The sequence below is a fragment of the Myotis daubentonii genome, chromosome 1 (genome assembly GCF_963259705.1).
Source record: "Myotis daubentonii chromosome 1, mMyoDau2.1, whole genome shotgun sequence".
In the NCBI taxonomy this organism is placed as follows: domain Eukaryota; kingdom Metazoa; phylum Chordata; class Mammalia; order Chiroptera; family Vespertilionidae; genus Myotis; species Myotis daubentonii.
The window spans coordinates 59,201,742-59,215,880 of NC_081840.1; the positions used below are offsets into that span (position 1 = coordinate 59,201,742).

Genomic DNA, 14,139 nt, shown 5'->3' on the forward strand with positions numbered 1-14,139 from the left:
GGATTGTTCCCTGTGAGACATCTATTGTGAGATTGCTGCAGGCTGTCATTTTTGTCTGTCATCCAGGATTTGCTGGCCCAAGTGTTGTGTACTGGACTTGGTGTTGGTCACAAGGGGGAGGGAACTTGCAGTGGAGCCAGCCGGTTTTGTTATTGCTTTACAATTAAAAGCATATGAAACAGATACAGCTTATTAAGGTTGTTTTTTATAAATAACATAAACTTAAATAACAAAACAATAAAGTTCATATACAACTTAAAATAGAGTTTAATGCTGTAACCACCAAAAAGAAAAAGCATGATTATTTGTGGGGAAAACATTATTATAAGCCATATTCCTAAATATGAATTATACAAAAGATAGATTATATTACTTGAATTTTAACTTTTAGGGATTATAAAATGTTTTTTTGTGGCAAGTGAGATGAAGTACAGTATTATTACCATTATTGCTATTTTATATACAAAATTTTTGAAAACGTCCTTGTAGCAATACCCTTTCAATTTGAGCAGCATTAGGAATTTTGTTCCTGTTAGTAGGCACAAAAATGTTCTAATCATATACTTTGTATAACTATTCAATTCCATAATAGAATTTTTGAGAATATTCCTTCTTTTCTGATTAGAGTTTAAGTGAATTATAATTTTTCACTAGAAAGCATTTCAGCTACTGCTCATCTTTCATAGATAGCATTGGCTTGATTATCTGACAAATCATTCCAGCAGCCTTTAGGTCTGACATATCTTATATAACATCATCTGCATTATTATTATTATAGCAGCCATTTAATAAGCAGAAAAGAATATTTAAATAATCATTATCAGATAATCAAATCTAACATACTCTTAAGGGTAAATTAATTTAAGAAAAAAATTACTATTACTAACATCATGATTGTACAACCAGTTTTACAATTTTTTACAACTTTTAGTTACTAAATCTGATTTTTGTGTTTATTTTTCAAACCTTTTTAATGCAGTCTCTTAAAATAAACATAATGCGCAAGTCCAGCTTGATCAGTTTTTCAGTAGTTTTCCAGCCTTTCTTGGTTACTTAGAGAAGAGAAAAGAAAAGAAAACAGTCCACTTAAAGAAATCTCCCTGCTGGAACTGGTTTCTTATATAGCATATATGATTAGGTTATTGCCATAGGAAGAAAGTGAGCTGTTTTTTGTTCTTTCTTCGTTTTTTTTCCTCTTACAGGCAACCCCTTTTGACTTAAGGCAACAAACATTTCTCCTCCACCGTGTGTCCATTTAGCAGATGCATATGTGTTATAATGGTTTTCCAGGATTAATTCTTTGAAGTTGCAATCTTCATTGCACTCTTTCTGTTAAAACAACAAACAAACAACATTAGCCAAATGATTTTTAGAGTGGCTCAATTAAACAAAGAGTAAGCAATAATATTTGGTAGAATTAAAGCATATATTACTTTTTTAGTGGGCATAATTGCAGTTTACACATTTGCAAAAAAATAAGATCTTAAATTTAAAAATAAAATGATACACATTTAGTTATGCAACATGATTTCAAACATGTAGCTTTGGGCAGTCAGTTGCTTCTGTTCTTCAATAATGGGAGTTATTTCCCCCTAATTAGCAGCTCTCATTTTACTGTGCCTGCCACTCATTCCCTAGTCACCACTGAAACTTTGATGACTAGCAGAGCCTCTGCCTTCCTCAGCTGAAAGACATATTTCACAACCTTTATTTCCTACTACACTGTCTGCAATAGTGATGGAAAATAAAAGGTAAATTTATTTGTTCATCCATCTAATTATTCATTCATTCATTCAGTTAAACCTGTGTTTTTATGTAATTAACCTGTGCCAGGTATTGTGATGGACTCTGAGAATACAAAAGAAAGCTAGTTATACTTTATTACTGTGGGATGAACTGTTACATATTTTACATTGTAATAAAGTAAGAACGATGGTAATACTTGCAGTTCAAAGCCCATAATTTTGGGATTGATAAACAAACTTCTGAATTCCCCCCCACCCCAAGAATTCCCATGTCAGCCATGTGCAAATTGGGTGAACTCTAACAATAGAGCTTTAGTACTGATGGATGGAAATTTAAGATTTTAAATATCTAAAATGCACATGGAATGTTAGAGCTGGAAGAATCCTTAGAAGTTAGCTAGTTTAGCTCATTTTACAGATGAAGAAACCGAAGTCCAGAAAGCTAAACAATTTGTCCAGAGTCACACAGAAAACATTTTTCTTATTGCTTGAATATAAAATATTGTAATGAAATCATTATATGGTTAGAGAAAAATTAATTCCATTTTTTACTTTTCAGAAAGGCAAGATGTTCTTGGTAAAAATAAGTTTGGAAAATTAAGGCTATGCTATCAATTATTAATACCTTTGCATAGAGTTTTCCTTCCTTGTTCATTGCAAGAAAATATTCACTTTCCACCCCTTTGATTGCCACAATTCCAACTTCCACTGTCCTGATTTCCATAATATCTGCAAGGAATCACAGAGAGACATGTCAGTTATTTACTCAGCTTTGCACATTATGCAAGAATGGCCATTTGTCTTTATTTCTGTTCAATTGGAAGTTAAGATTATTAATGTGATTATTTACTTAGCACATACACACAAACACCAGATCACTACTTCTTATTATATATGTGCAAACTACTGATTTTTTATTTTGTAGAAAAATATACTTATCTGGATTCAATGAAATAGTTACATATATGAATTTAGCTTTTTCTTCTCTAGAATTACATTTCTAATTTACAAGAATAATAACATTAAAAAATAACTAAGAATTGTTCTAGCACTTATGTATTAACACATTTACTCACCACCCAGACTATGAGGCATGTACTCTTGTTATCTCCAGTTTACAGATCAAGAAGCTCAGGCAGAGAGAAATTTAGTAATTTGCCCAAATTCTCTTAGCTGGTAAGTGGCAGAAGTGGAATTTGAATCGAGATGGCCTGGCTCTTAATCATTATATCCTATATAATAAAAGCATAATATGCTAAGTGTCCAACTGTTCAGTCGACCGCTCGACTAGTCGCTATGATGCACACTGACCACCAGGGGGCAGGTGCTCCAACTGGTAGGTTAGCTTGCTGCTGGGGTCAGGCTGATCAGGACTCTAGGGCCGGATATGTCCTAGGGCCTTCCCATGGTCCCTCCCCAGCCAGCCGGCCTTGATTGGCCTGATTGGGCCCCAATCAGGACTGGGCGAGATGGCCCCAATCAGCCCACATCGCTGGCCAGGCCAAGGGACCTCACCTATGCACGAATTCGTGCACCAGACATCTAGTAATACTATAAAAGCATAATAAGCTGACATCTTTATTTTTCTACTTAAACTATCTCTTTAAAAATATTGCTAACAGAATATCTCTTGAATATACTGAAATTGAATAAAAATCCAGTCAAAGCAATTGTAAACGATAGTAAACAGAGCCTAAACTTCAAAAAAGATTAATAGTCAGTTTTGTGATACATGAAAAGATAATTTAAAACAAAATTATGAACCCTACTCATATGTTATTTTATAAATGTGTACCTAAGTAATTTTGAAATTAGTTGTACAAAACTTGTAGTTCCCACAAGAATGTTACATTATTATTTTGCATTATGTATATTTTCCTTAAGTGATATATTTTAATGACTCATACTAAATACAGTAAAACCTCAAGAAATTTTTAAAGATTATTTGGGAATTAAAAGTTTAGTGAACCTTTTTATGTAATTTCCATTAATTATACTTTCAACATTAAGGTGCAAACATAAGACATTCTCTTTCCTGCCCCTCACACAATACAAAGAAAATTCCAAGTCAAAATTATCTGTATAAATTGAGACTCCAAAAGCTATTTTATAAAATATTCATTTAATAAAAGGAAAATCTGATGTTTTACTCTATGCCTTTAGTTCATCCTCTTATTCTTTTTGCTTTGGTTTTCTTATCTAGAGAATAAAGTTGTTACTCTTTTCATCGGGATTAATGTAGCCTGGCTAATATTTGTTATCTGTCTCACATGTGTGCTGCATATAGAAGCCACTTTCCAGTATACTGTGCTTGGCACCTGTCAGGGCTTATTTAGTTGAGCATTAAGAGCTGCTCATCCAAAAACTGGGCTCTATATATAAAATGCAAAGGAATGGATATTAATCTTTCTAGGTATTTATAAAGTATAGTCAGGATGCATAGTACTGTACTATAATTTTAGAATACAGATTAAGGAAAATTGCCCTGGTTTCTGAATTCCAGAAGTTAAAAATCTAATATAGGCCGCAAACACATCTGTAGATATACCTTAATGAATGAGAAAAAAACTCTTTGGAAAACACAGCCCTGAAAAGAAGGCTCCGGGAAAATTTAGCAATTGTTTACAAACACATGAAGGCTGTGACACTGGTGCAGTCATACAGCATTTAACGAATCTTCACTGAGAGCCAGTCTGTTCAAGGTCACTTCAGAGACAACCCGTGCCCTTTGGGAGCACTGTATCTGGTAACTAACTCTTCTTTGTGTTCATGAAAGGAATGGCAAAGGGAAATCATTTACAATGCCTCAAAATCTGATTAGGTTATATTCGTACTAATACCATGAATGATACTGAAAAAATTCACTGATTTAACATATTTGCAATATCTTCTAAATTGCAAATGTATCTATTTAAGAACATATGGAGCAGTGGGTTTCTAAACCCACTTACCACTGCAAAATTAAATGAAGAGGTCAGTATTTTCCTTATCATCAATCCATTTACTCCTGCTTCCCAGCCTTTATTCAATGTTATATTTTTTTGTAGATAGAAGAGTGCTGATGAATAGGCTTAGGATATCTTCCATGCTCAATTGCAATTAGGGAATGGAATCTGTAATGTTTGCTGGCTTTTCTTTTATAGACCAGTGTTCACACAATGTAACTGTGATAGAGGAATTGTTGATTATGATAAGCAGACAACTTCTCTTTCAGGTCCAGTCATGACAATATGCTTATATTGTCTCACCTCCAAACCCTTTTTTTCTCTATACCCTACCTGTCCATTGCCCATCTTATTTTTGTTGCACTCTTATACTTCATACGTGATGAATATTGTTCATCATATCCCTCCACATGTCGGGGTATATTATATTAGAAAGGGTTTAGATTTTTAACAACCCAGTTCACAGTGAGCAATATCTGAACTGGTAGGTGCCTTATCAATGTGGCAAATAGGCATATGAAAATATGCTCAATCTTTAAAGATTCTATCCTTTAACTGGGATTAAAATAGACCTGAAATGATAAGGTTCCTGATTCAAGGATATTCTTAATTGTTTGATGTATTTAAATAATATCTTTCACTAGGAAATCAACAGAGTTAAAAGTAGAATGCCTAGGAGAATATTAAGTAGTGTTGGCAGAATCAATACCCTATCAGCCCTGACTTTCTAGTCCGTTCTTCCCTTGTGCTGTGCTCTCTTTTATTCAAAAGAACAAAAAAACAAACCCTAAGAATGAAGAAGCTACAGTGACGACTCTTGTTCAAATGCAGAATGGAAAAGTAATGTTCCTACAAATCCACAAAGATCTGTAGAAGAATGAACTATTTAAGCTTATTATATCCTGCCCTCCAACCCACAAGCCAGGCAGTTGCTTAGAAAATATAAATAAAAATATATAGTGTGTCAATATTAAGGTAGCTATCCAAATAAGTTAATTGTACATGGTTTTTATTTACTGTATATTTTTTCTTTATACAAGAAAAATATAAGTTTATCTTTTCTGGTGAGTCTAGATTTATGAAAGGCTACATACTGTATGATTTCAACTTTGTGAAATATAGACAGTTATGAGGAGTAATGTTATAATAGAAAAATGCATTCTGGGGAGGGTTCAACTACACAGACAAGAGTTTGGGGAGAGATGAGAAGGGATGAAAATGTGAAGAATGGGATTTTTAACACAATGAAATTATTCTGTATGGTGTTGTAATAGTGGATACATGATGTTAGACATTTGTCAAAACACATGGAACTACATATACTAGTAGAAAAGAGTAAACTTTAGTGTAAACTATGGACTTTAGTTAATAATATGATTCATTATTGACTCTTCAATTTTAACAAATGTTCCATATTAATGCAAGTTGTTAATAATAGAGGAGCTGTGAGGAGAGGTTGGGATGATATAATGGGAACTACCATCTACCCAATTTTTCTGTAAATCTAAAGCTTTCTTTTAAAAGTCTGTTAATTTAAAATACAGTCTAGATTTTAATTAATATAATATGATTAAATGTGCAAGACACTTTTTATACTGGCATTTTTATTACTTATTCTTGTCCCAAATATGTAGTATATCTGGGGTTTATTATTAGCTACTACTAATAATGTCTTCAGTGATGGATTAAGATCTGCCTACCAAGTCTATGACTTCTCTTTGTGAAATATGGACAGTTATGAGGAGTAAGATTATAATAGAAACACACTTTGGGAAGTTAGGAAATACAAATATTCTGTATACAGGTGACAGTATATGGGTATTATCTCTCAGGTGCTTTGGGATGGAAAAATCACTGAGGTCCAGTAATATTTAGAAACCTGATGTCATAAAAATATCTGGACATGAATAAAATGTATGTCAAAATTCAATTAGAATTTTCTCTTGCTACAGAAAAAGAAAATGAATGATACCCAGCAGTATGTGCCAATTGCTAAAAAGAATAGGATAGAAAAATCACTTCAATAGAAATTCAGAAGGAAGATGTATTGAATATCCCAGGTGATCAAGGGAGGAGTTGAGGAACAGACAAAACTTGAGTGAGATCTTGAAAGATGGATAAGGTTGAAATAGGTGTGATGGAAACATAGGGTGGAAACATCATTCTAATTGGAAAAGTATATGTAAGACCATTGAGTCAAAGATTGCAAAGTCATGTTCAGAAGAGAGAAACTACAGCTGTCTGGAGTAGGAAGTGTCTCTAATAGAAGAAGGTGGAAAGGAGCTAAGACTAGATTGTTGAGGGCCTTTATTGTCAATTTAAGGAATTTTAACTTTTGTTTGTAGACAGTGAGTCATTGGAGGTTTGAAATTTGAAAAATGTCAATATCCCAAGAAACTAGAAACACCAATAGAGGATATATGCACCCCTATGTTCATAGCAGCACAATTCACCATAGCTAAGATTTGGAAACAGCCTACGTGCCCATCAGTAGATGAGTGGATTAAAAACTGTGGTACATCTACACAATGGAATACTACACTGCGGTAAAAAGGAGGAGTTCTTACCATTTGCAACAGCATGGATGGAACTGGAGAGCATTATGCTAAGTGAAATAAGCTAGTCAGAGAAAGATAAATATCACATGATCTCACTTATTTATGGAGTAGAATGAACAACATAAACTGATGAACAAAAAGAGATCCAGAGACAGAGAAGCATCGATCAGACCGTCAAACCTCAGAGGGAAGGTAGGGGAGGGTGGGGGTAAGGGAAGAGATCAACCAAAGGACTTATATGCAAGCATATAGGCCTAACCAATGGACAACAGGGAGGTGAGGGTATGAGTGGGGGGGGGGTATGGGAGGTACCGTGGGGATAAGGACACATATGTAATAACTTAATAAAAAAATTAGAAAAAAAATGTCAGAATATAAATTGTGTTTTAGGAAAATTAATTGGATGTGCAATGTAGATAGGAAGAGAAAATGACAAAAACTATATAAACGCAGCATTTTTTCCCCTATGTTAATACTGTCTGTTGATGTTCACATTGACCTATAATGTGTTATTGTGATTTTTAAATAAGTTAATACATAAACATTTTTAAAATGTCTCACTTTATATTTCTAATGTAGGAAACAGAAGTAATTATAACCCATAGGGAATAAAGCTCTTTGAAATCCTCAATAACTTTCAGGATTTTAAAGGGAGCTCAAGAATAAAAAGTTTGAAAACAGTTTTTGTAAATTAATTATATTTTTCTTGGGTGTTTAGTTGCAGTTTGACTGCACTTTATATGTTGTACCCATATATTTGTGGGTTGAATATCTTTGGCTATTTTGTATAACACTTTATATACATGGGCTTATAAATTAAAACTCCATGGCACATGCATACAGAAATCCCCAATGCGCTCCATAATGTCTGGAGAATTTCTTGCAAATTATAATTAAATTATGTAAGTAAATAGTAATCTATGTTAAACATTCGTGTTTGATCAGCTTGGTTTCTAGTTTAATGTTAGTATGGCTTTAATTAAAGAATAAGGCTAAGGTATATATTTATGCTGCTATGATTTTTTACACAATTATAAGGATAGCAAAGAATTTTTCTAAATATATGCTGTATTTGTGACATATTAAAATCCTGTATCTCAGTCTTAAGTTTTTCACATATCTTGCATATAATTACTGCAGTTATTATTGTATGTGTGCTTGCTGTTTTAAGTTCAAAATAATTGCCCTCAAGAACAGTAGACTGATGATTCTCTCTCCTCCTAGTTTCCCTGAGATATCTTCAGTCCTTCTCTTCCTTGCAAAAAGGAAGAGAAACCCACTTTCCAAATGTTTTCCTTAATTAGGGCTGTTGTAAGATTTTCATAGACCTTAGGTACTGCTATTTCCTGAGACTACCCTACACAGATTAAATATTAAGATACTAGAGGCCTGGTGCACAAAATTCATGCACGGGAAGCAGTGGGTGTCTCTCAGTCTGGCCTGCACCCTCTTGCAATCCGGGACCCCTTGGGTAGGGTCCCTAGGCCTGGCCAGTGATCAGGGCCTATCAGGGCTTTCCTTCCCCTGGCTACCAGCAGCTGGCCCCACTCTCACCACTGCCACTGCTTGCCATCTGTGTGGCACTGCCCCCCCCTCCCCAACCACCAGTTGCCTCCCTCTGCAGGTGACAGGTGTGGGATGTGATTGGTTGGCTGGCCTGGGCCTCCCTCTGTGGGGTGATTGCTGGCCACCCCCACACATCTGCCACAGCATCACTGGCCAGTGGCCTGGGCCTCCCTCTGTGGGGCAATCGATCGCCAAGTCCTCAGATCAATTGCCCTGCAGAGGGAGGCCCTGCCCACCCACTGCAGTGCTGCCAGCAGGATAGCCTGGGCCTCTCTCTGTGGCCACCAGCCAGATGGCCTGGGCCTCCCTCTGCGGGACAATGGTGGGGGCCCCCCAACCAATCACATCGCACCCACCTTGGCTGACCTGGCACCAGTGCGTGTCATAGCGTGGTCGTCTGGAAGGTCATCCATATGGTCGTTCTGCTATTTAGTTGTTCAGTCAATTTGCATATTATGCTTTTATTATTATAGATTTCTCATCAGATACAATATTTTATAATTATTTCAAAGTTTTGTATAATTTCTTTTTAATTATTTGTCCTAAAGGAACCAATTAAATTTACCATTATCTACAGTTTTTTGTAAGTATTGTACATTCTTAGGATCTCTTACAAAATGAAAAATTATCAAATCATTTTCAAATTTTATGGAAAAAATAAATTTTATAAATTTTATAAATTTGACTTAATGGTATATTTTATATGTTAAGTATTTGCTAATCTTTGTTTTAATTTTCTTTTCAATTCTCATTGCTAATACTTAATTTTAAAGGTTTAAATATATTTGTAGGCCCTTGAACTTCTCACAGTCTCTAGGGTCTTTGCCTGTGGGCCAGTTGAATAAAATGCTCTTAACTCTGGAATCTTTTCAAAAGACTTCTCTAGTTCCCTTAAACTAGTACCACATTTCTTCAAAGTGTAGAGTAAATCTCACTTTCCTCAATTTAACTCTTGTATTCTAACTTCTAATGTCTTTATTGGCTTTCTCTCTTCAGGCTCCTCATTGACCTCCTAAGTGCTAAATCCAAGAGTTTTTTAGGTAATGTTAACTTTCTTCTATGCATCTTTTGGCACTCTAGACATCTCATAGTCTGTCCCTAAACCTCACTGTTTCTCTAATCCTACACTTTTCTGATTAATTTATTCAAAATGATTAGTTTTGTGTAACCATATCTATAGATATTATTTGCTAATTTATTATTTATTTAACTTAAAAGTCTTTTTTTTTTCATTTCACTGTCTGAAATACATTTTATATTTTTAGTTTTAAGTATATGTTTTAAATTCATCTGGAATTAACATGGGGGTATGGTAAAGATGAAACTCTAAACTGGTATTTTTTCCTGAAAATAGCCAGTTTTTTCACCATTACTTATTAAATATTCCATTTCTTTTTTACTGATGCAATGCCTATCTTTTGCCTTTTTTCGATCATCTTGTTTTGTCCAACTCATTTATCTGTCTGCTATATACCCACATTATTGAGCATTACCAATTTTGAAGTGGCTCATTACATTTATTGGTAGCTCTGATCCTAAATGTGTGTATATATTCAGAATAAATGAATATCTTTTCCACATAGAGTCTTTCAAGTAGATAAAGATACTGGTCATGCACTCATTGGGCAAAGCATCTGCAGCTTCTTCAGCCCTGTCTCACTCAACTTGGACTCCAGACTCTTCACCAGCTATATATCATTGCCTTAAAACCAGCTTCTCAGCAGGAACTAGAGACCAACATAGACATAACAGTCTAAGACAGATTATTAGTCATTATTTCCCTTAGTATGGACCTCAACCACTGTAATGTAATTTCACCATTTTTAAGGAATAATTGTTACCATTTCATTATTTTGAAGTTTTGATATAATAAAAAGCGTGTCTATCAAAACAATTTTTATTTCAGATTAGTATATTTTTCAAGGGTATTTTTTTATAAAAGCTGTTTAATTATAACAAGTCATATCTATAACAATAAAAGCATAATATGCAAATAGACCGAACGGCTGAAGAGCAAAATGACCGTCCGGACGACCTTCCGGATGAAGCTGGGGCTGCGAGGGCCAAGATAGCCAGGGCTGCGAGGGCCGAGCCCTTTGCATGAATTTCGTGCATCGGGCTTCTAGTTTTAGATATAGAGACATATGTCAACTGTTCCCTTTTAACAAATGATGAGTGCTTCTTTTTAAATTAATTATTCAATAAAGCATGGGTTTGTGAACAAATAAATTTCAGAATCATATGTGATATGTGCAGAATTTAAAATGTATTAAAATAAATATAAATTAAAATATAAATGTCATAGCATTAAAGATGTCAAAACATACTTTCTTACTCTGATCTGATATTGGAATAATTCTAGTCTGTGCTTTAAAAATTAGCTCACTTATTTTTACAATCTTACGTAGTATCTAACATGATATAGGAGAGATACTGTCATTCTGCTATTTGCAAATAGTGCTTCACAAATGAAGTATTGCTAGTGAACAGAATCATTATACCCCCCACCAAAAAAATAAAGCCAATTCTAGTATGATTGTCAGAATATATTCTGCAACATACAAATTATTTAACAAATATTTGTTGAGTATTTACTATTGCTGAACCCCATTCTAAGCACAGGTACTTACTGACCTAGAGAAAATTATCTAGAAATGAATTGTGGAATTATCTTAATGTTTCCTATTAATGTTTAAGTCAATAATTTCTATGCTTCCTATTGTTAACTAACAGCCTGTTAAGGTTGTAAATTTAACAGCACATGACAATGAATGAACCTATTTATAAAATAGTGAAAACAACTGTGATTTGATTAAATAATGAAAGAATGAGTAAACTGGGTCATGAGCAAATTTATCTCATCTTTCTAATTACCAAGCATCCATATTTGATAAAACGGTGAAAGCACTAAAACAATTTTTTTTCTGAAATGGAAAAAATATATAATTAATTTTAGAAAAACTAGATAGAAGTTGGAAAAGATTTGTTTTTATGCCTTTAGTTAAATTAATCCCCCAAGCACCTTGGAAACTTCTGGGTAGTATACATACAATTTATTGAGAAGGAGTAAGTTGAATTTCTTAATTCACTTAATATTATATAAACTATTTTAAAACCAGTGACATACTGGTGGCTTATATTGAGGTTATAAAATGCCCAGGACTTCATTCATGTAAATCATATCTCCTATGTTTTGTTGACATGCAACTCATTTTTTCATTGCAGTTTGGATCTTTATATTTCTGTCTGATTTTGAGTATTCCTGACTATCATACTTTTTAAAGTTTTAATTCAAATACCTCAAATTTTGTATGTAAATTGACAAGGAATAAATTATAAATAAATGATATATGAGTATATTAGAAAATTTTGACACCAACATATTAGCTATTCCTTTCATTTATTTCTTATTGGCAAATTTGAGATATGTCTTCATCTCTAATGTACAATGCATTTCTTTTGCATCTACTATTAATCATTGAACTGTGCTTTTTATACCATTTGAAGTTAAACATTTTAACCCCACCCCTTCTTTCATTAGGCATACTGGGTTTTCTGTTCTCTCTTTGTCTTATCTGCAATCCTTAAATCTTCAAGCTTATGACAACACATTGTCATTCATTATGTCATTCATTCTTTCATTAAACCATACATAGGAATTTTTCTCCCCAATTTCATGAGCAAAGAATATTCATTGTTCCTTTATTTCCTTTCTTCTCTTCTTCCTAGCAATATAATTTTTAGTTTGCTGCACAAAATAAACATTACATTTCCCAGGCTCCCTTGCAGTTCAGTGTGGCCATGTGACCAAGTTCTAGCTAGTTCGACATGTGAAGGGTCCCATAGCAACAATGAGAAATCTTCCATAAGAGATAGCCAGCAGGAGCTCTTTGTACCCACTTTTTAGTTTTTTATTCCATTCTCCTGCTGGAATTTGGATTCTACCTTAGATTGTGAGAACAGGGAGATTGTGAAACAGTGAGATTGTGGAACAATGAGCTGAATGGAGCCTGGAAATTCCCAGATGTTTCTGTAGAACAGAGTTGTCATGTCTCCAGATGTTTGTTGGAAGGAGAAATAAATATTAGGTTTGTTTAAGCCAAACATAATCTTACCTAATGCAGTTCAATTTCATTTTCCTGTCAGAAACATTGTTCATAAAATGTACATAAAAATTCAGGAGCCCATTTTTTTTTTAGTTATTCTAAGCCAAGAACCAGAAATAGAAGTCCTGTTTTCAACACTATTGTTAATAGGCAGGTTATAGCTGTTCCTTTAATTTCTAAAGTCATGAGATTAAACTAGAAGAAGAAATGCAAACAACCTGTGCTCTCATGTCTTTCATTTTTCTATTCAGAATTTCAGTGTGACTAAAGATCCCAAGTTTCATTGGTGTTGTCATTCATTCCCACATGTGTCAGCATTCAGTGAGCTTGATGAATCTTCACTAGTTCTCCTTTACATCTTGATACATATGTCAGGAATACCCCAAGCAAGCCACCTAGTAAGTTGTGTCAAACCTGTGTTCAATTGCTTGCTAACCAGTAAATAACCTCATTACAGAAAGCTTTTCTGAATGCTCCTCATTGTTACATAAAGCATGAGATGCGATTGTCAATCTTTGAGAAGGACCAGATTTACCATTCTTAGTTAGAACATCATAACTCTTCATTTGTGAGGAAGACAATTGTTGAGATGCTTAACTATGTTCAGCACTCTGAATATAAGTTGTCTTTCTTTACCATATCAATTTTTTTTTTGGCCATATTCTTAATGGTAGTTTGGATTCCCTAGCCTCTTTAGATTTATTTTCTTCTTGGCTTCCTTCCTGAATTAGTTTTTTATCCCTTTAAAAATGTTTACCTTCTCTAATAAGCTGAAACATAGAAAAGAGTGCCTCAAGCCTTTGTACTTTCACATATAGCCAAGAAAAATAGCTTATAAATTCTACACGTGATTGGTGACCATTGCAGACACAAGAACAAACATGATAGATACATCCCAGGTCACTTCAAATTGCTCCCTTGTATCCGTATGTCCTGGAATTTTTCCCCGAAAGCTGTTGAGCTCCTGGAAGCATTTCTTTCAATTTTCTGGATGGTTCCCTTGTCAATGCCTCTATACTTTGTTAATTATCTAGGAAGTGAAGCATAATGCTGGATAAACCACGATGTCAAACATAGCTTCTTTCAGCAACTATGATAGAATGCAAATACTCAACATACTTGACAGCAATGATTGAAATGATTTCTTATCTCATTTACTCATTTCTCTTGCTATGCCCATTTCCCCAACTTCTAGGCCCAGTGGATGTTTTGGCTAAGG

General features: G+C 34.1%; 2 protein-coding genes across 2 annotated transcripts in view; one reads left to right on the forward strand and one right to left on the reverse strand.

Annotated features, from left to right (window-relative positions):
• Positions 1–14,139, forward strand: part of FAM227B (family with sequence similarity 227 member B) — a 213,718-nt gene that overhangs the window by 79,048 nt on the left and 120,531 nt on the right. The window lies entirely within an intron of this gene.
• Positions 186–14,139, reverse strand: part of FGF7 (fibroblast growth factor 7) — a 65,246-nt gene continuing 51,292 nt past the window's right edge. Inside the window, exons 3-4 of the mRNA XM_059701843.1 lie at positions 2,371–2,474; positions 186–1,329 (exon numbers count right to left, since the gene is read on the reverse strand). Of these exons, the coding sequence (XP_059557826.1) occupies positions 1,135–1,329; positions 2,371–2,474 (299 nt within the window). The 3' untranslated portion in view covers positions 186–1,134. The remainder of the gene's footprint in view (positions 1,330–2,370; positions 2,475–14,139) is intronic.